Raw genomic sequence first — 26,151 nt, 5'->3', positions numbered from 1 at the left:
ATAAACACAGATCTGAAAATGCCAAGTTTTATAAATTCTTTTGTGTTATAGTGATGAGATCATTGTGCTCTCAGCCATGGGAACGGCTGCCAAGGTGAACCTGAAGATGGATGGTGAGCTGTGTACAAGCAGGACCCCCTGTAGCCTGAATGTGTCTCTGGACAGATCTCAGTATGAGAATACCAAAGAGAAGGACAAGGAAAAGAGGCTCTACGTGGACATAAACCTGGCTAACCAGGCCTGTCAACCATGGTAAGAGAGACACAAAACTGGTAAACCAGGCCTGTCAGCCATGGTAAGAGAGACATAAACCTGGCCAACCAGGCCTGTCAGCTAGGGTAAGAGAGACATAACCCTGGCTGACCTGACCTGTCACCGAGGGTAAGAGACATAAACCTGGCTAACCAGGCCTGTCAACCAGGGTAAGAGAGACACAAACCTGGTAAACCAGGCCTGTCAGCCATGGTAAGAGAGACATAAACCTGGCCAACCAGGTCTGTCAACCAGGGTAAGAAAGACATAAACCTGGCTAACCTGACCTGTCAACCAGGGTAAGAGACATAAACCTGGTAAACCAGGACTGTCAACCAGGGTAAGAGTCACATAAACCTGGCTAACCTGACCTGTCAACCAGGGTAAGTGACACATAAACCTCGTAAAACAGGCCTGTCAACCAGCATAAAAGACATAAATCTGGTAAACCAGGCCTGTCAGCCATGGTAAGAGAGACAAAAACCTGGTTAACCAGGCCTGTCAAGCAGGGTAAGAGAGACAAAAACCTGGTTAACCAGACCTGTCGACCAGGGTAAGAGACACATAAACCTGGTTAACCAGGCATCTCAACTAGGGTAAGAGAGACAAAAACCTGATTAACCAGGCATCTCAACCAGAGTAGGAGACACATAAACCTGGTTAACCAGGCATCTCAACTAGGGTATGAGGGACAAAGACCTGGTTAACCAGGCATCTCAACTAGGGTATGACAGACAAAGACCTGGTTAACCAGGCATCTCAACTGGGGTAAGGGAGAAAAAAACTTGGCACACTACATGTAGGCATCTTACATGAAACCACAGTGAAAATGAGATTATTAATACCAGAGAGAGGTTACCAACCATATCAAGGTTGTCAGCTGCTAGCAACTCGTGCTATTTGAAAGTCTTACAAATATTTTATATGCATTAAATCTGAATTTAATGACAAATGCTTCTCACTAAATCTGAAAATATATTAAGAAGCAGGCTTTCTATGGTTTATGTACTCATTATTTTGATTTTATGAATCACTGTTATATGTATCCAGTGTCACAGAAGATGGTTACCCGTGTTATAACTGTTCCCTGTGTCATGTGCCCTACAAACCTTCAACTGCTCCTTTCCCAGTCAACCTGACCATGTGTGCCATTTGCAGGTAAGCTGATCCATTGATGCCTCAGTAATAACCACACAGGTTGGGTGCAGACTATAGCAGGGTAAAATGTTAAATCCCGATTTAATTTTCAGTAAATCTATGGGTGTACACATGTTAGAAATGCTATCATGATAGTTAAGTTGCTATGAGCTTATGGCGTGAATTTTTAATTAAAAAGGTTTGCTTATCATTTTTTGAGTTTTGTGACTGTCAGAAATAAAATTTAGCATTGTCCTGTTTGTTACAGTTTCTGTTGTTTCCTTATATAATTTATAATTAAAAATGACCATTTTAAGGAAGAAGAAAGTACCAGATGTGTTGTTTAACACAATCAACCCTCCCCCAGAGCTACAGGTGATGGGCAAAGGATGTTTAATACAAGCAAGGTAAGATCATCTGAATGATTATAGAATTATAGAACTACATTTTTTTTGGAAAAACATTTCATACAGATAGACATCAAAACAAATTATACATATGATGAGACAAATTTCAATTCTTTATGCTGTATGGTTCTCACTCTAGACTTGAGAAAAATTGATAGATATTATCATCTAATATATGCAGTCTTTCCATTTGCTCTCCTGTCCATACCTCAGTTGGCTTTATATCTCCAGAACTAAAACATAACACAAGATAGTGGGGTGGGTCTTGTGGTTAAGATGATCCTTTAGTCTCTATTAGTGACATGACCTCCATGCCCAGGTAGTTAACATGCTAGAACAGCACAGTGAGCCAGGAGCCTCTTGCTAATGTGATCGGTGAGAGATCAAGTTCAGGTCATATGCTGGCTTCCTCTCGTATTGTACATTGGAGAGCCTGACATCAACCGGCGAACGTTCGTGGGTTTCCCCTGGCCTCTGCTCGATGCCATCCCACACTGATGCCATCATGTAACTTAAATATCCTTGAGTATAATGGAAAACACTAATCAAATAAATCTTTTAGTGGCTGCGAGACACGCATTGTTGGTGGTGTTCCAGCCTGGAAACACTGAATACCTCTGGCTGCTCTATTCTGGAGGACCTTGGCATGCTTTGTTATACTCTCATGGTAGATAGGACCCCACTGAACAAGCATTCTTGGACTGTCTGCAGAAATTATTCTCATTCCTATCGCAAGAGCCCTGGGACAAGGGATATTTTGTGTTCAGAACATATTTCCATAGTCTCTCAACATCTTGTGTGAAGAAGATACAAAACTGTCAACTCCTGTTGATATTTTAGTGCAAATGTTAATCTAATTATGATGTGCTTTTAATGTGCTAATTATTTCCTCGGTGTTAAATTAACTATGAATAACAGAGTTTAATTTTCTCAACAGGATATGTCGTGACAAGAAAGACGCAAAGGGAGAGGCAAATGCGCGAGAAATCAGTGATGTAGGTGCTTACTGTGTTAAATTGAAAACAGAACATTGAATGAATGTATGAAGATATTGGTGTACATTTGCCTCTTCAGTTCATTCCTAATGACTTGAACTAATTCTGACAAGTCTTCATCATCTTATTACTGTATATTTAAAAAAAAAAAAATAAAAATATAAAAAACTCACACGCTTCTGAAAAATACATTTCCAAGCATTTTCCAAGAGACAAGTTCTGCTGAATTCTAATTGATTTATCCACATTTATAGTTCCTCTTAACAGTTTTTTTGTGAAGTTTGAGTAATTTCTTCTCAGAAAAACTAAAGTATTGGCATCTAAAGAATCATTTTGTGTCCTTGATTCTCTTCTGAAAGTGCATTTTTACACACCCAAGGTAAGGTGAAATACAGGATGTTGACCAAGATTAAAGTCAGTTCTGATTTTGCAGATTTTACCCTTCATGGAATACGAAGTGCATAATCAGCTGATGAGCAAGCTTAAGGTAGGTCAATTCTGTCCTCTAATATCCTGTTTCCTCTAAATGAAGGAAGTCTCCATTGATTTTTACATTAACACAATAGAACATTATGTTTCCATTGAATCCTTGGGATTATTAAATCTTCAGATTATTCAAAGTTGAACATTTTGAAATCCTAAAAAATTTCGGTGTGTTGCTCTGTCCAGTTTTTTTTTTTTGTTTTCTTCAACAGCTTCGAGGGATGAATGGATTGTTTGGGCTGAGAGTTCAGGTTACAATAGGGGAGGCTCGACTGGTAGCTTTAGCAGTAAGTGAAATGCTTATCAGATCAATAAAAATGTGGTTGTACTGTGACCTGCTGTAGGATAGTGTGGAATTGTTTAGAAGAACAAAGCGTATAATCTGTTCTTTTGGTTTGCATTTATACCGAAAATTATGAATTGACTGCAGTCTGATTCGAAGCTGAAAACATTTCTTCATAACAGACAAGTACACTGACATGCGTTTCACAGTATATGTATAATTTAATTATGTATTAAATATATCAGCTTTCATGTGTATTATAATCACATTCACACAAAGAAGAATCAGAACAAAATCTGTGCTTAGTCTGGGAGGAATTAAGACTGTTAAAGCAATTGTGCCTACCTCAGCATGAGCTTGATCACAAGTTGGCTTGGACAGGGAAGTGCAGTGAAGTGCATGCTGTGCGCAGCCGAGAGTGAGTGACGTCACCAAAATAAACCAATTTGATCAAAAATCAATTTCCAGCTGATGTCTAAAATACACACAGTTGGTTTGGATAACCAGTAAGATTGAGATAGTGAGATATCTTCCATGTATTACAACTATACGTATCCAATACAGTCATCAGGAAAATTCTTCTCACAAAATAAATTCAACTCATTCTGGGCTAATTGTTCTTTCAGATTTCACCATATAGTGCCTAAATGTTAAGTTACTTGCGATTCTTTTTTGAAATGACATGTAAACTTTGCCCCATCATTTTGCTTGCTGGGCACTTGACATTTAGTAACGATAGAACTTTGATCACCATTTTCAATGGCCCAAAGAATCTCATTCATAAAATCTGCAGCTTTTCTTCTTCAACACAAATGGCTAACGTTTATCACAGTTTGGAATGAAAGTAAAATTATAAGAATTGACTCTAATATTTTGTAGGGTTATTGGGGTTTAAACGAAAAAAAGGCTGTGTAAACTTTTGTATAAACTGCTGCGGGAATTCATACAGTTTGCACAGCAGTTTTTTTATACCCCAATAAATCTAAAAATTATTACAATCAAATCTTAAATAATGAAATTGTTGTGTTCATAACTTATAACTACAATAATTCATGCTGACTGTGTATTTCAGAGTGCCACGGCTGTATTCATTGCTCCTCTGCCATCACCACACATTCCAAAAGTCACAAGCCAGGCCAAGGTAATTTGCCATTCTATGGAATTATGAAGTACCGGTATTGTATTTAGTGTTCATAAATAAATTGATTTATGTGTAAATGATTGTATTAAAATTTGACTTGTCAAAACTAGCTTGAAAGGGCAAGATGGGTGAAAGATGGTATTATTGTGTGATGATTGTGGCAAATGAAATAGGCCTGTAGACATCAGATATGTTCCCGTAAATCAACATGAATATGCTGACGAGTCTTCGACAAGACAGTCTTGCATTCGTTGAAGACTTTCATTAAACAGAACCAAATGATTTTTGTATTATTTAATTTGCCTCTGTGAACAGGGAACAAATGAAGAGGACATTTCAGATGTGGCAGAGCTGCAGAAGAGACTTGTTCACACCATACAGAAAAATAAAGAGCGATTTGAGATTCAGAACACTGTGAGTTTTTGTTCTCATTCACATGATTTTGTCGTTACATTGAAAATAAAAATAAGATCTTGCTGTAATTCAACTACATTGGTTGTTTGTTGGACTGTTGATATTATTTACTTTTTAGCCAATCTGTCAAACACGCTCTCTTTCATTCGTTGTTTATGCTTCTCAGAGAATTGAAACTTTTTGTCTATAAGGACATGACTGTTCTTGGGTTTGCCTTTTGTCGTTTGCTTTTTCCTGGGTATAACAGTTGGGTTAGTGAGGGGAGGTAACTCAGTAGCAGTCTTAGGCTCTTTCCTCAGTGGTCTTCCCTTGGTCACCTCCAGCTCCTGGATCTCTTCACTCTCCTCTATTTGGATTGGTTGAGGACGGGACAATAGCTTAGTTTCACTTTCAGTTTCTGAGGGCTTCACTTTGTGGACTGAGTGAGATCGACTCCTTCTTCTTTTGATTTTACTGGTTGGTCTCTCAAAGGGTGGAATTTCTTCAGCACTCTTTTCTTTCTCGTGGAGGTATTTTATTTTCTCCAGTGAGTGAGATCGACTTCTCCGTCGTTTGCCTTCAGGGAAATCTAGAAATGTTTTAGATACCATGAGACTGTTACTGTGAATTTTAGCTGTTGTAAGCAGTGTCATGTCAGTAGTCAGTGTCGACCCCCTGTCAGCTGTAGTTCTTGTGCTTTCCATCTTGTCATCACCAAATGTTGGCTGCGGAATTTCTTTATTCATCATCTTTTCAGTGTGCTCGTGTTTGCTGAAAGCTTCACGAATGTCTTCAGATGTACTATAGAATCTTGCAGGCTTTCCTATCTAGAAAGACAACAGTGGAATGAGTTTGGCACCCTCATTGATTTGGGCAGTCATTATAAATATGTTTTTGAGGCATAACATGACAGATTCTTGAAAGAAGCACTCTAGTTTTAAAGTTTTTATTGCTGGATTTATCCTATGTGTTGACTGACTGCCTCACATAGGTCTGGTATACTAGTGCATGTACTCACATCGTCCAGAGTATCGTCCCCTCCCGTCTCGAGTAACAGCTTCACTACATCCAGGTGACCATTATGCGAGGCCAGGTGAAGGGCACTCATCCCACTGTACTAAAGCGAGTTAGAGTAAATATGCATATATTGCCCAACCACCAGTGAGAATAAATTCAAACTTATTGAGTGTACTAAATCTGTTGCCATCTCATGTTTTAAAGTTTGTGTGATGTACAGCCTTGTAAAATATACACTTTATTCCAAATGTTAAGTTCTGCCAGCTGGGTGACTTAATATTACCAGGTACATACCAGCTAGCACTACACACGAGCTAGAATAAAATACATATAGGGACCATAGGGATCAGGCTGGATACAATGACATCAGCATGTAAGGACCATAGAGATCAGGCTAGATACAATGATATCAGCATGTAAGGACCATAGGGATCAGGCGGGATACAATGATATCAGCATGTAAGGACCATAGGGATCATGCTGGATACAATGGTATCAGCATGTAAGGACCATATGGATCAGGTTAGATACAATGATATCAGAGTAATTGTTAGCTTATGCTTATGAGAAAACAATATTAGTTCACAAGCTGCTTTGACTACATGTACATTGCTGAGGTTGTGTTTCAGCTGACCGGTCATAAATTACAGTACATCTCTTCTCAGTTATGGCATGGTTGATCATGGTGCATTACTTAATTTGATTTTCAAAGGCTTTTTCTGAGAGCTGTGTTATTTCAGTGTTCAGAGGTGCACACATTATGTACTACCTGAAAGCAGATCTCTTCAGACTACATTCTTTAGTGCCAAATTAGACAGCATTCAGTATATAATAATCAGTGAGTGACACAAATCCTGGACTTTAATAAGCTTGATTGTAATTTTACTAACATGCCTTACCTTTGTCTGAGCTGACCTTTCTCCACCTGAATGTAATAGCTCCATCACAATATCTGTGTGACCTCTGATGGCAGACAGATGTAAAGCTGTCTGGCCATTCTGACAAAAACAAGAAAAACAGTGTACATGTAACCAGTTATATACATTGTACTGGTACATCTTTGACTGCTTCAGGCATGTATACTATCTGCAACTCCACCTGTTGCTCAATACTTTCCACCAGTATAAAAGTCAAATTGCTATAAATTATTAACAGTATTTAACTGCACGTATGGCTGTCCAACAATGATTTTATATTATAAAAAAAGATGAATGAATTTCCATATTTTGTTGGCTTTTGCCTGTAATATTTACGACATGATATGTGTGTAGAATGGTAAAGATGATAAAAAAGAATATCACAGTATTAAAGATCCTAATTTAAGCCAATTTTTTTTCTAAATTATTTCAAGCAAGGCTGTGCCACAAGTGTTTACATACAAATGAACTTTACTATACCCTGTTTTTGGCATTCACTTCTGACCCTATCTGAATAAGTTCCTGGACAATAGGCAGATGACCCTCAAATGCAGCCAAATGTAGAGCTGTGTCTCCATTCTGTGAATAATGATACATAAGTGTTGATAAAACATTTTAATCAACTAAGCTATATTCCTGTAACAACTGGCAGTTTCCAGGCTACAAAAATGCAAAGTTGATCACTGTTCATTTGCAGCAAAATAATGGATTTAAGAAGAAATCATGGATTTAAACATAAGTTTTCATCCGATCTCAGAATCAGTTGAACACTTAATGAGCTTCATGTAGGCAATCTGGTGTCATTGAACAGTGTCAAGAGAACAGAAAGGGAAGAACTGCTGATGTAAATTCTCAGGGATTGTTTAGTAGTGACAAAACTTGTGCCTACCATCAGTGGAATGGTCTTGAACAATTACAAGTCTTGAATGTGTAACGGTATGTCTGTAAAATTTCTCGTATTGTTTGCGTTTACTCTTTTGTGGATGTCAGCATAAAGGGATTAAAAGTTAAAGAATCAAACACTAAACTGTAATGAGCATTAAAATTTTAACATCATGACACCACGCTACATGTGTACTGTCTCTCCATAACATGGTATTGACAGTTTACTGACCCTGTCACTGGAGTGAAAATCTTGACCATCGTCCAATAGAATCTGGAGCTCCAGTATGTCACCTCTACAAGCTGCTGCTCTTAAGTCTGTCATGATGTGATGTGTGAGACTGCAAATAATAAGATTGTAGTCACAATTTTCATTTGATAACACAAGTATGCTAATACTACTATTTACATAAGAATTTAGTGACTTGGAGCATCTGGTAGACAGACTCTACTTGTGGGGATACAAGTACATGTAAGTCGTCTTTTTTTTTTCATGGAATTCAAAACTAAAGATATAAATGAAAGTATAAATCTACCAAAATAAAAATGTACTTAAACCTAACAGAAATAAAACTGAAGCGAAAATGTTCTAATCAGTGATGATCGGTGTTTAATATGTAATAGAATGCTGGAGTTCTATATAAGTACTCACATGAAGTATTTACCTGTAGATTCTCCTTGGATAGACAGTGTGTGCTCATGTGTGATTGCCTCAGCCTTCAGTGAAGAGACATGTCTTTCAAGCCAGTCACATTCAGTCAGTGCTGGTAGGCGATTTTGTTTGTCACCACTCCTGGCAGAGTAAACACTTTACTGCGAGTGTTTAAACAAGTACAGAAAAGTCAGACCCCAGTGACAGCACTACTTGGTTGTAAACTGAGATCAGCTTTTGAGGAATTACTTTATGTTTATTTAATTAAAGTGGTCAGTGCTTATTAGAAACCATTTTCAAAGGCTGTTTTAAAATCTAGAAGAAAAGTCATTGAGATTGTCAAGGAAAATGTGTGTATATATCCACATATTGCCACTTTGGTCAGGGTGATGTTTTTTTGTCAGTTTAGTGGTGCATGACAGCTCAAGATGTCAGCTAAGGGATCTCAGGCATGACCCTATAGATAATGCTGATCACAACTATGGTACACCATGATCAGTCAGTTGAATCATGGTACAGCCTGTCTTAACATGTTTTCTTGGTGATCTATCAATAATGTTCACAGGTAGCACAGCTGTATGTGTAGTCCTTCTAATTTTGTCAACTGTTATGATTTTAATACACTGTTTGCAGTGAGAGTCTTTGCAACAGATGTTTTACAGATTTTTATGTCTCCACCCCCCCCCCCCCACCCACTCCCTCTCAATTCCTGAGCACAGATAAATATTGATAGTTGTTCACTGTTGCCTTAATATGCTGTGGTAATGTCAAATTTTCTGATGAAAGCAGTTTTTTATTTGAGTAAAACTGCAAAGTTAAGGAAAAAACTTGTCCTTTTTCAGATTATAGGTTTTGCATGTTGATCTGTATAATATTGTGATATAAATTAGCAAACCACTCATACAGATAAAAGTCCCACAGTACATGGCATTATGAAGTCTGATCTAAATTCCATAATGTCCCAGAACAGTAAAACCGAATTGGTTCAAAAAGTTAATTTGCACGTACACTGTACTTTATACTTATGGTGCCTAATATCTGTTTTGGGTTTCCACTGGCTATGTCTGCCATCACACATGCACCACTAAAAGATTGTTTGGAATGATGTAATTATAACACTTAATCAGTCAACAAAGAAGAATTCTCCTTTCTCATATGAACTCCTATGAAAGTTATTTATCTCTACAGTTGTACGTGTGTACATGTATAAGTTCATTTCCCTTGGGCTCTGTCCAGTTTCCTCCCACCATAATGCTTAAATGAATATGGCTTAAAAGGTCAATTAAATATATAAATAGAAACTGCTTATCAGTTGTAACGAAGTTATGAATCTGCAGAATTCTTTATATGTATTTTGTGTTTTTTTTTGTGTTGTAAGGACTATTTTTGTCAGAGGAGCCCAAGCAGCACCCTGACTGATGACAGTGATGAGGAACAGTCAGATCTGGAGCTGTCATTCGGCAGTAAAGATGCTTTTGTTTTAGAGGTGAGGATCACTGTGACTCCATGGTATGGTACACAGACATGGGATTTTTGGCAGCAAGGATTCATCCTGGGAAACCACCATGTATCTCATGTCATACTGTATTATTAAGTTATTCGGAAGTGTTTTGTGCATTACATTTTATTTGTTTATTTGACTGGTGCTTTACGCCGTACTCCAGAATATTTCACTTATACAACGACGGCCAGCATTATTGTGGGTGGAACTGGGGAGATCCCGGGGGGAAACCCACGACCATCCGCAGGTTGCTGTAAGACCTTCCCACGTACGGCCGGAGAGGAAGCCAGCATGAGCTGGACCTGAACTCGTAGCGACCGCATTGGTGAGAGACTCCTGGGTCATTACGCTGCTAGCACGCTAACCAACTGAGCCACTTGTACATTATAGAGTGGTATTGTGAAAGTCTTTGTTGTGTTGAAAATCTGTATTGGACAAGACGCTGCGGCGACAAGTCCAGCGTGGATTTTCAACACAACATAGATGACCTATATATTATATAGCTCCACCTATCCAAAGACTTTCATCTCCTGTACAAATAACAGCCGAAGATAGACGTACAGATTTAGCTGGCCTGGAGTGGAGAAAGTTGTTTTTATCTCCCTGTTCTGGTCAGATTTGGTCTGGACTTGGCATTTGAATATCCCAAAGTTGTGTTTGATCTTTGCAGTAGTATTTTGTGCAATTTGGAAATCAACAAATAATGAAATTTCTTTCTCAGTCAACATTTCAACCTCATTATTGTTTGCAGATACACGGCGAGCAAAAAAATACACACTGTAGTGCCCCCAAATGCTTCAGCATATAAAGTTACCTCCCTTAATTGCTACCGTACAATATGAAAATAATGTGACCAGGATCCAGTATCGCTGCAAGTACAGGACCACCACGTAGTACAATATGGCTGATTTTATTGGAACGCATTTAAAGCTATATAATCATAAATCATGTTTGATAGATATGACAGCATGATGCTGAAATGTAGATACATATATTGTGGAATACCTCTATATAATGTTCAGATTTTCCCTTCACCGTTAGTGTGAAGATAATGTTGTATGGAGGAATTTGATGTAGTATTTGTAAATATCCCAGCACTGGCGGATAAAGACAATTTTCAGCATTCAGCAATCTTATAGATGGTATTTGGCCCAGGCTAGTATTGGAAGCAACATCTAGCACCAAGAGTACAAACTGGCCGGAGATGAATGTAGTTTAATAGTTATGTAATGTTGATTTGTCTTCCGTGACAGGTAGATGATATCCAAGATGAGGCAGTCTGTGCTATGCTAAACGATGTAGCCCCACCTGAAGGGTTTGAACTGTGCAACACTACAGTTTTACCTGGAGTGCCAAATTTTATCTCCAACCTGCAGGTCAGTGTTTCTCCCCACTCTACTTGTATGACTGGACATAATCTATTACATCGTATGCTTTTCTAACTAGAAAAAATGCTGAACAAAAAGTAATGAAATTTTAGTTTATTTGTCAACTTTTTTGTTTGTACATCAGTTCTCAAATGGATGATGCCATTTTTAAATGGGGGATTAGTTTGCTCTTGATTAAAGTAGATGTTATGTAAACAGTTACAAGTTGACATTTAACATGGCAGTTCCTGCTAGCCAGACAGTTTGTGATGAAGACATACATGTACAGTGTAGGAGATAATACAAGGAAAGATGTCCACATTTCTTAAATATTTCAGCTTTTAAGAATTTTATTAACCTAATTCCCTCTCAAATTGCCAAGCAATTGGAAGAGCGGTGACTTTTGGGTCAAGAGTAGGCGTGACTTATATGGTTGTGCCTAAATTTGTATGGCATGGGTGGGTTTGACATGTATATTTTAAGCTTTAGTATGTGTTTAAATATGTGGTCTTTTGAGAAAAAAATGTATATTCACACCACTTTACATTAAATGTATATTTTTAGAAAATTCATTTTAGGGGCAGGTTTAAGTTAAATGCTTGCTTGTACCCGACTGCACAACAGAACGTTGTGTAAACAGAGTGAGTAAGAGGTCAAGAATTCTATACTTTGCTTGCGGAGTTCTGCCAGATGCTTTTCCTTTTGTGTTAATGAAAATAAGGCTGGGTTTGACTGAATGTGAGCTTTAATTATTCAGTTTGAAAAGCCCAGGACAAGCCACATGAGATTATTCTGATAATCCGCTCTACTTTTAATTTGGCTGTGTTCTAAGTTTGGCAGATCAATATCTGCACCTACTCCTCACCATTGTTCTCACAGATCTTGGAGATGATGTGTTTTTTTTAAATAGATACTTCTTTGCTATTTGTCATCATTTTCAGATGTTCACCCAGCTATGGAGAGGGCAGTTTGCTTCAAAGCATAGCCTGGAATTCTCACAGCTTTTTGAGCGTCTAATGCGAGTAAGAACTGTGTACTGTATAAAGTGTGCTGTAGTATGATATGTGGTTTGGACACAAAAAACCTCTTTCCACGGCACTGGAATGGTGTGTGTAAACATTTCTCATTTGTTTTTACTAGCTGAAAAGATTAAAACTTAGTATATTTCAGGCATATATATGGCCACATATGCAGTTTATGGATATTCCTTATTTGAAACGTACAAGTAACAAGTGATACTCTTGTATCTGTAGATACCGTAAAACATTGACCACCCGAATTTGATTATTCTCTCATGGCTAAGATGTCTGGAATGTTTTATTTATGTTTTTTGTTTGTTATTAGAGAATTTGTTATAAACTGAGGAAGACAATCCCTTGCTGTCTGTCAGAGTTAGACTTTGATGTGAAGATTCCAGATGAAGAGACTATTCAGGTACTTTTATTTTTAAGTTTACATTGCAAAGATTGTATACAAACTTGTATATGAGTGTCAGTGGAGTGTTTTTTCCTAGTTTACATATATACATTTGGCCTTGGAAACTGCAGGCAGGAAAACAATCGTCAGTACACCAATGCAGCACAATGAGATCGCTGTGAGATAAAGTCAAGCTGATGCTGGCTTCCTCTCCTCGTGAGAAGGTTTATCAGCAAGCTGTGGATGGCTGTGGGATTCCCCCGGGCTCTGCCCGCTTTCCTCTCACCATAATGCTGACCACCATCAATATAAGTGAAATATTCTTGAGCATGGCATAAAACAGCAATCAAGTAAATAAATAAATAGTCATTACATAGTGAACAAAAAAGCTGAACATATTTTTACATGTAACTATGAATGTAGTTATGCAATGTGGTTTCCTTGTCTGGCACTCTCTACTCAGAGACTGGTTGGTACAGTGCTGGCGTTCATGCATGTTACCTCAGTGAGACAACACGGTATTAAGTATGGTTCGACTGGGGCTGTCCAAATATGAGAAAACACTTATATTTGAGGACTTGTACTGAAAGGAATATGAGATCGGAAGCGAACATGTATGTACAGAGTGTCTAAGAAAGTTCCAAAAATTTCTGTTCAAAGTACGGTGCCTCTTTTAACATTCATTGACTCACTGTGGTGAGTGAAACAGTTTTAGGGACTCCTTCACTGAAATTAAGAAATACTTTCTGCTTACTGTAATAAACAGGATGGAAGTGAACCTGTGATTATCTGTCACAGCCTGGTTGTTTGTCTTAACTGGTTGTGTTATCTTCAGATCCTGGTGACTGGCATGTGTGTGGGTTTAGGAGAGCCTCAGTTACATCCATATCACCCGAATCTCCAGGATGCCTCAGCCACTAATAAACTGCTCCTTAAATCTATGGGTAAACCTCTCTTTTGTCATAATCATTTTGTATAGACAGTCTGACAGATTTCTGATTTCTGAGTTTAGCAACTGATACTTATGTCCACAAAGTACCAGTTATACAATCTGCCAGGGTTTGGAGAAATCAATAATCCAACTGAAAACTTTCAAGAAAATTTATGATAACTATTATTTATTAGTGTTGGAGATAAACAATCAGCTAATATCATATTGGCCTGTAGATCTAGGTTACATTTAATAGACTTGATGTTTGACCAGACTAATGTACAGGAATGCTGGGCTCTTACAGATGTTTATATCAGAATAGCCTTTATTAGACACATGCACACATATGGCTGATGCTTCTTGTGTTTAATGATTTAGACAGAATATTGTACCTGTGCACCACAGTATTGGATATGACCAGTCCTCTGTATTGGCCTGTGTTTCTTCCCCCAGGTAACAGTGGTGCTGCTGTAGGCACTGAGGTAGATGACATGATGTTTCAAATGGAGGAAGTGTCTGATCCATCAGGTACAGTATACGTGTGTATGTTCTGTGAGTGAGGATAGGAATTTAGGCTACAAGTACATGACATCCTCATCTGTGAGGCTAGATTTCATAGCTAAAGAGTTATAGATATATTATTCAGTGACAAAAAAAAGAAAGAAGGAAAAGGTAAAATTTGATCTGATCTATACTTCAGTTATTAAAATAAAAAGGTGGTTTGATGATTTCATTTATTTATGTATTTATGTATTTATTTGATTGATAGTTTAGCTATGTACCAAAGAGTAAACCACACTGGTTTGACAGGCACCTGACAAACTCCTTGACCAAAAGTTGCATATGAACCAGAAGAAGTCAGGAATCCCATCTGCAAACTCATTGGTCACTAAAAGATTGGCTGTAGGGCAAAGAACATTTTTGAATCATCAGATTTAGCTAACAAATGGTCTCAATATTGGTTTGATGTTGAACATAGGCTAACTTTTCTCTGAACTTGTTTTGCAGTACAAAAACCAAGTGTAATATCTGCACCTCCGAAGTTTCAGTATCACACTGTAAGTATGTCATGAATAATGTTGTTTAAATTATGTTTTGTGAATAATATACTTTAACTCAGTTTTAAGAGAAGTAACCCTACTGAAACAATGCTGTTTGATGTGGTTAGGAAGCTACATAAAGCCTCATTTATAACATTTTGCTCATTTTCATATTTACAGGCACCCATTCAGCCCAAGAGAGAAATTGACCTGACTCCCTTGTCCTATATACCTGGGGGGAAAGTTGACCGTTACTTGGGCAATTACAACTTCTTCTTCATCCGAGAGAGCACATCTGTCCGTGAGGTAGGATGGGCTGGTTTTGTACAGACTGCCTAGTTTCATGTAGTTTCAGTCAATACTCATACATTTGTTAGTAAGAGATATCTATATACTGATATACCAATAGCTATTTTCTATTTAAGACAGTACCAGGTTTTACCCCAGCCTTGTACATAGTTTCAAAACTTATCATTACAGGATAAATGGAATAATTCATAGAACACGTTACCTAATTAGGAAGGTGGGAGATACTTTGCACCTGCCTATTACAAGAGCTGTGTCTCAGTTTTTTGGGCAAAGGTGTGAGGTGATCACATGCACCTGAGGATAAATTAGTGTTGGGTAGGATAGTACTGAAAGTGATATTAATTTATGTACATAATTAATTTGCTTCTGCACATCTATTCTGTGTGTTTCCTTGTCAGTGATACTTCATATCACACATTGCAAGTTCTGACAGCAACCTGTGGATGGTTGTGGGTTCCCCAGAGATTCTGCCCGGTTTCCTCCCAACATAATGCTGGCTGCCATCATAGAAGTGAAATATTTGCGCATACAGCAAAATACAACAATCAAGTTAATAAATATTTTTTTCAATGCAATACAGACCCTTTATATATTATGCAGTTACATGTTTTAAAATGTTATACAGGTATTGTAAACTGGCCTTCTGTTTGTAGCTCGGTGGTCTCAACGGGTTTCTGCAGGCGTTTGTGGCAGAGGTACTCAGCATTGTGCGTGCTAATGTGGCCTCTGTGGCTGGAAATGCTCTGGTCTCCTACAGGATGAATGTGTTTGTTCTCATGGATAATCCCCATAAAAACCAGGTCAGTATTACTGTTACGTGAAATTAAGTGGTCTCATGTACTGCAAATTAAGGACTCGGGCTTCGTAAAGAATATTTTCATCTTAACTCAATGATGTTTTTGTAGGCAGTGATAATCAGGGTACATTGAAAATAAATGCATATATTATCCATCAATCCATCCATCCACCTGTGTGGTGTCTTGGAACATATTTATACTGATCTACTCAATCCAGGCTCTCGTCGGAAAAATGTAAGAATCATAAAAAAATGATGAATTAATGTAAGCTGAAGGATGTATACTAGGATAATTGTATTGGTTATAAACATTACATCTGTGTAACTTGTTGGCTGTGTACATGCATGTTTCAGGCCCAGTGCTTGGTAAACGTCAGTGGAGACGTGGTCAGTGTGTTGTTTGACAGTGACGTCCAGTTGGCCACCATCCCTGAGTTTGTAAGGAGGGAGAGTTATTCCCCTGTGACTCCTGACACCAGCTCTACCCGACTACAGACTCGTCGCCACCCCTCAGACAGCCTGTCAATCGTGTCCAGTGACAGTGGTACCACCTGAGACAACTTACCACCCATAGACAGTGGTGATAAAACACTTTAGTAGGTGATAACACCAGCTCAGGCTTTCCTAGGAGCAGTATAGTATGTCCAGAAGAAAGCAGAAAGGTTCCTAATGAAGGGGAGATAAATGTACCTAACTTTTCCCATCAAGCCATTATTGTTGAATGGTACATATGGTCTTGTCTGTTGACTATGAGACTATGGCTGTGAATATTAAGAGGTATATTATGGTTGTATATGGAGGCAGAGAATATCTAATTGCTACATATGTTGTCAATGACTGTAAATTTGTATCTTGGTAAATAGTGTATGAGTGTGTTGGCTGACAGAGAATATTGTCTTGTAGGCATATTGTTTACAAACTTTAGACGTGTGTAAGTATTGTCTACATGGGTGGAAGTTGTTGATAGATAATATTGTGTTAAATGTTTTTGGAGGATATAGTTGTGTTTGTTGACCAAATCGCTGCAGATTTTCTCATTCTACCCATTACACATTGACAAAGTATTGCTTTAGTACCATGCCTATTTACAAAGGTTCAGTATTTCCATGGAATTTTTTACCTAACCAATCACCTTGTTGTACTAAGCTGGTGAAAAATCACATGAAATTTTGTGAAAATGAGTAAATCACCTAGACTTTCATTTTATTCACTTATCACCCTTGTGTATAGCTCTTGAAAGCAGTTGGCCACGTTCCCATCTAAGCATCCACGTTAATTGCTCAGAATTGTTACATTGATTTGCCTAGAACTCAATCCTCTCACCTGCCGTATGCCACATAAACAGTAATTCTAAATTTATATTCATAAACTGCCAGTTTTGAATCAAATGACTGTTACTAGGGTGGACTCTGCTGCTGTTCACAAAATTGAAACCATCTTTCTTTTTAGTAGCTGCTATTAGTTGCTTATCTTCATTATTAAACAATAAAAAAAGTTAAGACTCTTAAACCCTTACATACATGTATTGAGGACAGCATTCTGGAAAAGAATGAGTTCTCTATTTCTGAAAGCTACATGTACATGTAACCTGAGAAGAGTGAAACAGATTTCAGATCTACCTTATACACCACAATTTGTATAGGATGGGGATTAGTTGATGATAAATTGCTGGAAACGCAAGGTGATTCACTGCCAGTATGTGATATTTCTCTGGATATTATTCTCTCTATGATGCCATTGCGTTGTTCAGTAAACATGCAGAAATATCACAGTAACTAAATGGCGTAAGGCTACCATGACAAAAACATAGACAATATCATTTACATTGAAACATTGCCATGCTTCAAAGTAAGTTTTCAGCCCAAATCTTGTCTGGCTGATGTTAAATAACTTTGTGGTAATGAATTCATAATGCATACTCATTTTGACAATCATTTGCTCTTGCAAAATTTGTATCCTTGAAAAGCATTCCCTGTACTTTGTAGTGTTTAAAGTTACAGAGTTTTATATATTTTTGTTCTTGTTGCAGGTATACTTGTCTGACAATCATCGTTGATTAGATTACTGAAAACAGTCAAAAAAGGATAAGGGAATAAACCAGGACTTCTGAAACATACATGTGTCAATCACTAGCATTGTTGCAGTATAGGGGTATTTGCTGCTCATGTCTGCTAATCACAAGAATATATTTTTGAGATTTTGATAGACTTAAGGGGATAAAATAATATCAGAAATTACGAATAGGTGCAAAGAAGATATGCTCCATCTAGCAAGATTTGTCATTTAGACTATACCTGGATAGGAAGTGGGAGGTTAATAATGAGAAGGGTGAATTATAAGTGTTTCTGTCACAGTATACACATTGTACATGATTACAGCCGAGTGCTTTGATGGCCTGGCTTGGGTTATGGTGACCTAAAATGTAACGTGAAAAAAATTATGTATTAATCTTTTTTTTATTCATTTTTTATATTTTAAAATATTTAAAATTATGTCATGTTTCAGACATTAATATATTGTTTTACTCTGATGAAAATCCTCAAATCATTAATCACTGCCTGAAACCAAACCAAACCAATGAAAGCTGTCAAAACCAATTAAAATGAAGCAGGACCAATAGCAGCTTAGTTCACATTATAAACCATGAACAAAAATTGGATTATTTGTGCATCATTAATATGAGTACCTTTTAGATATTAGTGATAAAATAGGTTTGAACTATTGTAGTCCAGACATATTAGAAACTTGCTAATTATTCTGCTGAGTAAAGCTGAGATGAAATGTCATACTTCACACAATGTTGGCACCGTGTCTTGAGATTTTGGAGGCTTTACTGTGCACACTAGTTTGATGAATCAAATGTTCTACAAGCTGAGAAGAAGTTTTGATACCAGTGTATTTAATAAGAATACGAGACTGTTGATTGTGTAAAATACCTTTGAGTGAAGAGTTATTATCAAAGGTAATGTGTGATAAGACTTGATGTATTACTCCTTAGTATTTTACTGCACATTTTACAATCAGGAAATAATGACCCAGGAGTCTCTCACCAATGCGGTCGATGAGAGTGCGTGGAAGGTCTGGCAGTAACCTGCGGATGGTCGTGGGTTTCCCCCGAGCTCTGCCCGGTTTCCACCACCATAATGCTGGCCGCTGTTGTATAAGTGAAATATTCTTGAATACGGCGTAAAACACCAATCAATTAAATAAATAAACAATCAGAAAACTACATACTTGCTTGAACTGCTGGTTGTACATACATGTAAAAACAAATACATTGCTGTCATTTTACACATATCATTTCAGCTCTGCTGACAACACAAACATGCTTGCTGACATTTTTTGTCCATATTTTGAACTAAATGTGGTCATGTCAGTACTGTATGTAGCTGATGATAGGTTTCTTGGATCACTGTTGTGTATGATAGATGCTCTTGTATGGCCTGTTAAGTACTTTACAGCCAGTTTGTATGTCTGGACATACTTATAAAATGGACAGATATGAAATTCTCTTCATGTATATGTATTTCTAAAGGGGCCAGTAGCTTAATTAAAGGCACAAGATCAAGATGCAGATTACAATATTGTTGTAACCCAACTTGGATGAAGATCTGACTGACACAGTCTTTGAAGGTACTTGTAAAATATAGCTTAGCCTCATCATCATCTTATTTAATTGTACTGAACTGTTCAAGTGTTTTGAAAAAATGATAGCGTAATGTTAAAATGTTGTACAGAAAGATATTAAGAGACCTTTAGTTACAAGTTGGAACTTGTATTACTGCAACCTTGAATTAGTTTACCTATTCTGCTTTGAAGTTACATGTCACAGGTTGAACTTTTCGCTTCTGACCAATGGTCTCTTATTTTCAACATTATAAGGCAAGTTGTACAAGATTGATGTCCTTGATAAACATTGGACAGCTTTGTGCTGCATTTGCGATCCATAATGCTCTTACAATTTACTATTATATGTACAGTATGTGTTCATTATCTGTCATTCTGTGGCTAAGCTGCTTACAACCCATGCTCAGAATAAATTGGCATTGTATTGCAAAATTCCTGTTGTCCTGCAAATCATTTGACTGAAAGTTAACACCTCAGAGCCAGTATAGATGCTGTCAGTGTGCAGGATCACTCCTGCACACATACTAGTTATACCACCTACAGTGAAGTTGGCAGGGGTATATATACTGAATCACACTGTCAGTCCACACACTGTAAGTTATTCATGTGTTGATCACACTAGCTGTGTGGACCACAGATAGTGCTGGTCATGGATTACAGCATCACAAAAGAAATGACGTCAGCCTGGGCAGTAGTTTAGCTGCGTAGTGTATAAATTTAGTGTCACAAAGAAAAATGACGTCAGTCTGTTAGACGTGACAATGAGTTCAATATTTACAAAATGGCTGCACAGATAAACTTTTCTTGGGGGGGGGGGGGGGCACTGCCTGAAAGGTGAGTCCTTCTGTGCACCATTGCAACCTTGACTTTGATTCCTGATTATACATGAAGCCAAAACTGAGATCCTTTAGATGACACATTCCATAGTGCTGCATTTGAACTGCTGGAACTGGAGGCAGGGGAAATATTTCTTGTAACCTTTATTTGGTTTGTGGCATCACCATGTCTTAACTATGAGTGTCCATACGTTTTCTAGCGTTCTTTGTAAGATGTAAAACTGGTTTTAAAGATGAGGCTGCTATGCCAGCTCAATGCAGCCTTGAGTCAAGTACTGTCAAAGCAATTTATAGCCACAGGATTTTGCCACTAAGGATTTTGCCACTCAGGGGTAAAAGATTGTGGGAAGGCATGTGACTTTACACTCAGTTTGGAAGGACAACAGTGATATCATTTCATTATTCTTTGATGCACATCCCAACATAAAAATAAGCATTGGTAATTTCATAGAAAAGCATGGCAAGAAGGAGGATAATTTACCTTCGAATATGAGTTTATAACTGGTGAGTGCAGTGTAAAAGTGACGGGCCTTTCCATAGTCTGCTATCCCTGATAGTTGGCTATAATACCCTAATAATTTAAGAAAATTCCCACAATATATTAAATACTGGGATTTATGAAGCAAAACTGTGCATGTGACCTATACGTGATATAAGACACTAAAGTCATGTATTGCACATATATTTGGTACAAGGTTGTAATAATCACATGTAACACTGACAAATGTGAACAAACTATACACAAACATTTTTGTATATTGGATCGGAATTTGAGTGCTGAATCTATTCTTGACACGCAGGGATAACTGTAGAAGCTATGATTCACTACAGCACTTTGTAATACCATGACAGAACATTAATCCATTTTATGGTTGCATCACAACCCAACTGTCAATCATCACAGCTCTAAATCACTGGTGTTTCAAAACACCTAATGCAGCAGTTTGCTGTAGATGAAGTTTTTCCTAATCTTGTTTCTGAGGTGACGACGTGTAAGTCCATACTCACTCTCTGGGGTGTCTAACACCAGTATTTTACACGGCTTTTCCTCATTTACTTCACTGCCACTTGGACTTCTCAACAGCTCAACGGCTTCGCGATATTTGTCTCTTAATCTGGAAGACCTTCGTAGTTTACCTATGTCAGGAGAATTCTTGCTTTGCTCATTGTCTTCGATCTTTTGCATCGAGATCATTTCAATGTCCACCATATCACCTTCAAGCTTTCTTCTCTCAGATGCTGCACACAGTTGGTTCAGTGTAGAGAGACTCAAAACAAAACGCGACTGAGCTTCACCATTGTTCTCACTGTCACCCTGCTGTCCAGTACCACGATCCCTGTGGGGAGATTGTGCTGGGGGAGTTACTGCAGCAGTAGTATTGAAGCTAGTGCGGTCCAATCCCACATTTCTGGTGAAGTTCAAATCAGTCTCTGCATCGACATCAGACACATCTTCAATTTCTGTCAGTTCAACAGACTTGTCCAATTCAAAACGCAGAGGTACAAAGCCATTGAGAAGTTTTCTGCGAGCACCAAAGGAACATTGGAGGTTTTCTTTCCCTGTTCCATTTGACCATGAGCGTGTGTTAATGGTGGATCTGGACAGATTTCGTCTTCGCCCACCTCGCCTTCTACAGCTAGTTCGTGCTCCCTGAAACTGTGGAGACACCTGTAAACAATATAAAGACACCAAATACATGAAATTGCAAGAGGAATATGTTCCAGACCTTTTTATAGCATCAGTGGCAGAAAAAAAATATATCATTTTCTTTAAAAAATTGCGAAAAGAAGTATATGTTCAAGATGGGCTGAAAGCATGCAGATAAGGTGAGCTCAAATATTATGTATCCAACAACTGACTGCTCATCTGATGTTGGAGGGACATGTAAATGTTGCTGTTAACTCGGTTAGTCTTCTATTTTCTAGAGATAAAGATAGGGAAATAATTTGGTGATAATGTAATTCCTCAACCCTTTCACATGTTTGCAAGATGTTTATTCATGCATATTTTGAGGGAATTATTTTGTGTAGACTGATAAAACTAAATTTTTTGCCAAGCCCTGAAATTGGCTAACACAACCAATGCAATTTTGTCTTCAAAATGAAATTACAAAGATGCAGAAACCTTACTGAAAGTTGGTCTTTCATATGCCAAAAAGGGAAGTAGGATACACGTTATCACACATTCAGATAGAAAGATCTGGGTTTCAGGTATGTCACTTCCTCTACACAGTATTGTTTAGCTTAAGGGCACCCGTTTGGCTAATATATGCAGGTCTACAGATCATTTTCAAATGCTGAAAATAGTTTATGTTTTTGAAACGTTTCTGACATAGTTTTGTAGATTTTTCTGAAAAGAGTCTGTACTGTTGTACTATCTATCGTCAAAATGATTCTACAATTTGAATTAGATTTAGTAGCAAGGCTACCAAATGGCCTGTAGGAGACAAATGATGCAAAACTTCAGTTGAGTACATAAAGTACTGAAATCGTGAATTCGGTAATTAATATGCACACAGAGCTCAGCATCAATGATGGAACATCTCCCTTGTGTCACTGTAATTTATACAATACACACTGTGTTTTTTGAGATACCACCCATAAGATTTTGTCTAATTTTGATTCTAATAAACCACACAGTTAGGAGTCAGGAAAGTCAGGAATTTACGGTATTTAATATGCAAAAATCATATCAACGATGGAATATCTCTATGGTCCTACTGTGTAAACCCTGAGCTCAATAACTGCAGTACTTTTTGAGATATCACCCCAAACATTTTATATAACATTGATTTCAGTACACAATACACTAAATCAGGAATCCAGTACTTTACGGTATTTAATTTGTACATACCAAAACAACAATGGAATATCCCCCTCATGCTATTGTGCTCTACATATGGGCAAACTTTGATCTCCACATCTGTATTACTTTTAAAGATACCACCCTTAATAGTTTGCTTGACATTGCTTTCCCTGTTATTGGACGCTGATGTTCAGGGTGCAACCTAAGTACTTAAAAAAGTTACAACTTTTAGGAACTTTTAGGAACATGTATTACTGATTTAGAATGGTAATTTAAATTTGCACAGATGAGGCTGATATTTTGTGAAAGGTAATTATTTGGAGTATTCAAAAAAAAAAAATAGCAAAATTCAATTGAACCAACCCTGATCAATTTTCTGCCAAAAAGCTACAGTATGGCCTCCTTAAATACAATGAGCATAATTTTTTATTAAATCTGTTTGACCCTACTGTGTCTCCCTTAGGGGCCTCCATGTGTGGCTTAATAATCCAGGAGCCTCTCACCAATGTGGTGGATTTGAGCTCAAGTCCAGCTCTCACTGGCTTCCTCGGGGGCATTTGTGGGAAGATCTTCCAGCAACCTACAGATGGTCGTGGGTTTCACCAGGGTTCTGCCCGGTTTCCTCCCACCATAATGCTGGCCATCATCATATAAGTCAAATATTCTTGAGTACACTTATCAATAAATAAATAAATGTGTCCACCTTGATCATGCAGAAATTTTCACCATTTGCACATAAATTGCACACATATTTTCACACCCACCCATGTTAGATCAGCTAGATCTTCCACTGGTATCACTTTGGCTGTCTGGGGATGGTTTGCACACCTGACAGGAGATGCTGTGCTCCGTGTCAGGTTGACTGGACTCTCTGTGAATATCAGTGAGGGTTTCCTCTGTGATGCAGAATTCTTCCTGGTCCTTCGAGGCATTCTCCTGACTACAGAAATTTCTGAAGCTCCGAGAAAGAAAGGCAGAAAAGTTCAATTTATCTCCAGGGCAAACTATAATAAGTTACCACCTGCAAGCTACATTCCATATTAAAGCTATGTTAAATTTACAGAGGTAAAATTAAATTTTCTTAACATCAGAATAATTAATTATTTTTTTATTTCATTGGTGTTTTGTGCAATATGGAGGAAGGAAATGAGCAGAGTCTGGGGGAAACCCATGGCCATCTACAAGTTGCTGGCAGACCTTCCCTCCTGCTGCCGGAGATGAGCTGGACTTGTAATAATTTAATAGCGCACATCTAAAAGTGTTTACAATGACATGATTTGAGTGTATTGTAATATTCTTCTTAGTTGCAGAATGTAACTCTCTGGATCCTCCAACACGAAGTATCGGGAGAGTTACTGGGAAAAACTGCTTCAAATGTGTCAGATCGATGGTAAGCCACAATTATTGCATCTTCACAAGTGTATTAAATCTTGGTCCCCATAATCAACTAACCTGTTCTGAGTCTTGCCGAATGAAAAATGATCCTTGACAGCCGCACAAATTCATAAAATTAATACATTTTCAAACCCCCACTGTGGGCGTAAACTGTCCGTCACCATCTTGATCACTTGCGAACAAGGCTGAAGTGATTTGTGCCATCTGACGACATGGGATGTGGACCAGTGAAATGGACGACTAGACTTGCCTTGTGATACTATAATGATTCCATAATTTTTTTCTGCACTCACATTGATCACATGAGTTGGATGTACGACTATCAGAGTCAGATGGCGGCCACAGTGGGTGTAGTGTCTGAAAATGTACTTATTTTGTGAACTTGTGCAGTTTTCATGAATCCTTTCTGGTATTCGAGACTCAGAACAGGATATTCAACACGAAATAGGCATGTAAGCACACAACCTAAATGAACATCACATTCAGAAAGCAATGGTTTTCATTTTTGAGGTGAAAAAGATTGCCACTGTGTCAGGAAATGATCTTCATCAATCTTCACTACACATTTGAGAGGACTTGTTGCTGAGGGTTGGTGGCACAGGAGCGTTTAATCATGTTTTATAGTAACAAACCATAACATCATAATGTAAACACAAAATAATGGCCAATTTAAGAATTAATGCATGAAATAAGGAATAAATGTTGTGTTTAGGTACACCATTCTTCTACTCTGGACTGAAGGATGAAAAGGGTTATGGTGATAAGGAGATATATGATGGAAAAAAGTAATTTAATAAATTTGAATACTGGAGAGGGAATCCCAGGTTTGATGGCACACTGTACTTAATTTAGCTTCAGTGTATTCCATTACCTGTAAAATTAAATTTTGCTCCTACTGAGTACATGTATTTAAATTTTTTCTGCACAACTGATGCCATATACATCTCTCCAATGTGTTACCTCTACATTGGAATAGAACCCGAATGACATTGCAATTTTTATGCCAACCATAAGCTGCAATCAGCATGTGTGGGGCTTGATACGATTAAGTTTTACTACTTGTCAGTAAGATTCGTATAAATTTTAAGCTGGATAGGCGAGCTCAAAATCTCCATCGCCGACAAAATATTCTTGAGTAACACGTAAAACATAAATAAAATAATTCATGACCACCATTAAACATTTAAAGCAAAACGTGCCTAAAAAGAAATCCATTCAGCATAGTAACTGAAAGCAAACAATTACTGACATTCTGATTTTAAACCGTGATGGGTTCTGTACCATGAACGATGAATATTGATTCCACGGACAGGGGCTAACTTGCAAAAGCATGTCTAGACTTATCACATGCTTTTGTTGATACATTCCGCCATAGATGTCAAGTTACTTGTGTTTGTTACAATACTTTCTATTGGTCCACTTATTACAGCCAGCCAATCAAAATTGGTGTCATGCAACCCGTTCGGTTTACGAAATCTCGTTCTTCATCGCGAGAGAAATTCGAAACATTCCATTGGTCAATCGCTTAAAAGGTTCAAAATTTAAAATGGGCGAAGATCTGCTCAGAC

General features: G+C 37.7%; 2 protein-coding genes across 5 annotated transcripts in view; one reads left to right on the top strand and one right to left on the bottom strand.

The window, feature by feature from the left end:
* The window catches only part of LOC135466189 (C2 domain-containing protein 5-like), a 30,442-nt gene extending 10,374 nt beyond the window's left edge, over positions 1-20,068 (top strand). For both annotated transcript variants that reach the window (XM_064743574.1, XM_064743572.1), the window contains exons 14-31: positions 52-252; positions 1,303-1,410; positions 1,707-1,796; positions 2,734-2,791; positions 3,225-3,278; positions 3,487-3,561; positions 4,630-4,698; positions 5,014-5,112; positions 9,938-10,045; positions 11,314-11,436; positions 12,369-12,449; positions 12,772-12,861; positions 13,679-13,787; positions 14,228-14,302; positions 14,783-14,832; positions 14,995-15,120; positions 15,777-15,923; positions 16,274-20,068. In XM_064743574.1, the coding sequence (XP_064599644.1) occupies positions 52-252; positions 1,303-1,410; positions 1,707-1,796; positions 2,734-2,791; positions 3,225-3,278; positions 3,487-3,561; positions 4,630-4,698; positions 5,014-5,112; positions 9,938-10,045; positions 11,314-11,436; positions 12,369-12,449; positions 12,772-12,861; positions 13,679-13,787; positions 14,228-14,302; positions 14,783-14,832; positions 14,995-15,120; positions 15,777-15,923; positions 16,274-16,474 (1,864 nt within the window). In that variant the 3' untranslated portion in view covers positions 16,475-20,068. The remainder of the gene's footprint in view (positions 1-51; positions 253-1,302; positions 1,411-1,706; positions 1,797-2,733; positions 2,792-3,224; positions 3,279-3,486; positions 3,562-4,629; positions 4,699-5,013; positions 5,113-9,937; positions 10,046-11,313; positions 11,437-12,368; positions 12,450-12,771; positions 12,862-13,678; positions 13,788-14,227; positions 14,303-14,782; positions 14,833-14,994; positions 15,121-15,776; positions 15,924-16,273) is intronic.
* Positions 20,069-20,543: 475 nt separating this feature from the next.
* On the bottom strand, positions 20,544-25,961 carry LOC135468560 (uncharacterized). Of its 3 annotated transcripts, none has more exons than XM_064746887.1 (3): positions 25,833-25,961; positions 23,953-24,140; positions 20,544-22,051 (listed from the first exon to the last, which is right to left on the bottom strand). In XM_064746887.1, exons 2-3 carry the CDS (start codon positions 24,118-24,120, stop codon positions 21,314-21,316), a joined length of 906 nt encoding a protein of 301 aa, XP_064602957.1. In that variant the 5' UTR covers positions 24,121-24,140; positions 25,833-25,961; the 3' UTR covers positions 20,544-21,313. The 3 variants fall into 3 exon arrangements, with proteins under 3 accessions (XP_064602957.1, XP_064602956.1, XP_064602958.1); XM_064746886.1 differs by having other exon boundaries at positions 23,953-24,146; positions 25,865-25,961; XM_064746888.1 differs by having other exon boundaries at positions 25,865-25,961.
* Between the last annotated feature and the right edge of the window lie 190 nt (positions 25,962-26,151).

This window comes from Liolophura sinensis, chromosome 6 (genome assembly GCF_032854445.1).
Source record: "Liolophura sinensis isolate JHLJ2023 chromosome 6, CUHK_Ljap_v2, whole genome shotgun sequence".
NCBI classification, from domain to species: Eukaryota; Metazoa; Mollusca; class Polyplacophora; order Chitonida; family Chitonidae; genus Liolophura; species Liolophura sinensis.
Note: the sequence above shows the minus strand (reverse complement) of the source record. Positions and strands in the feature narration are given on the sequence as shown.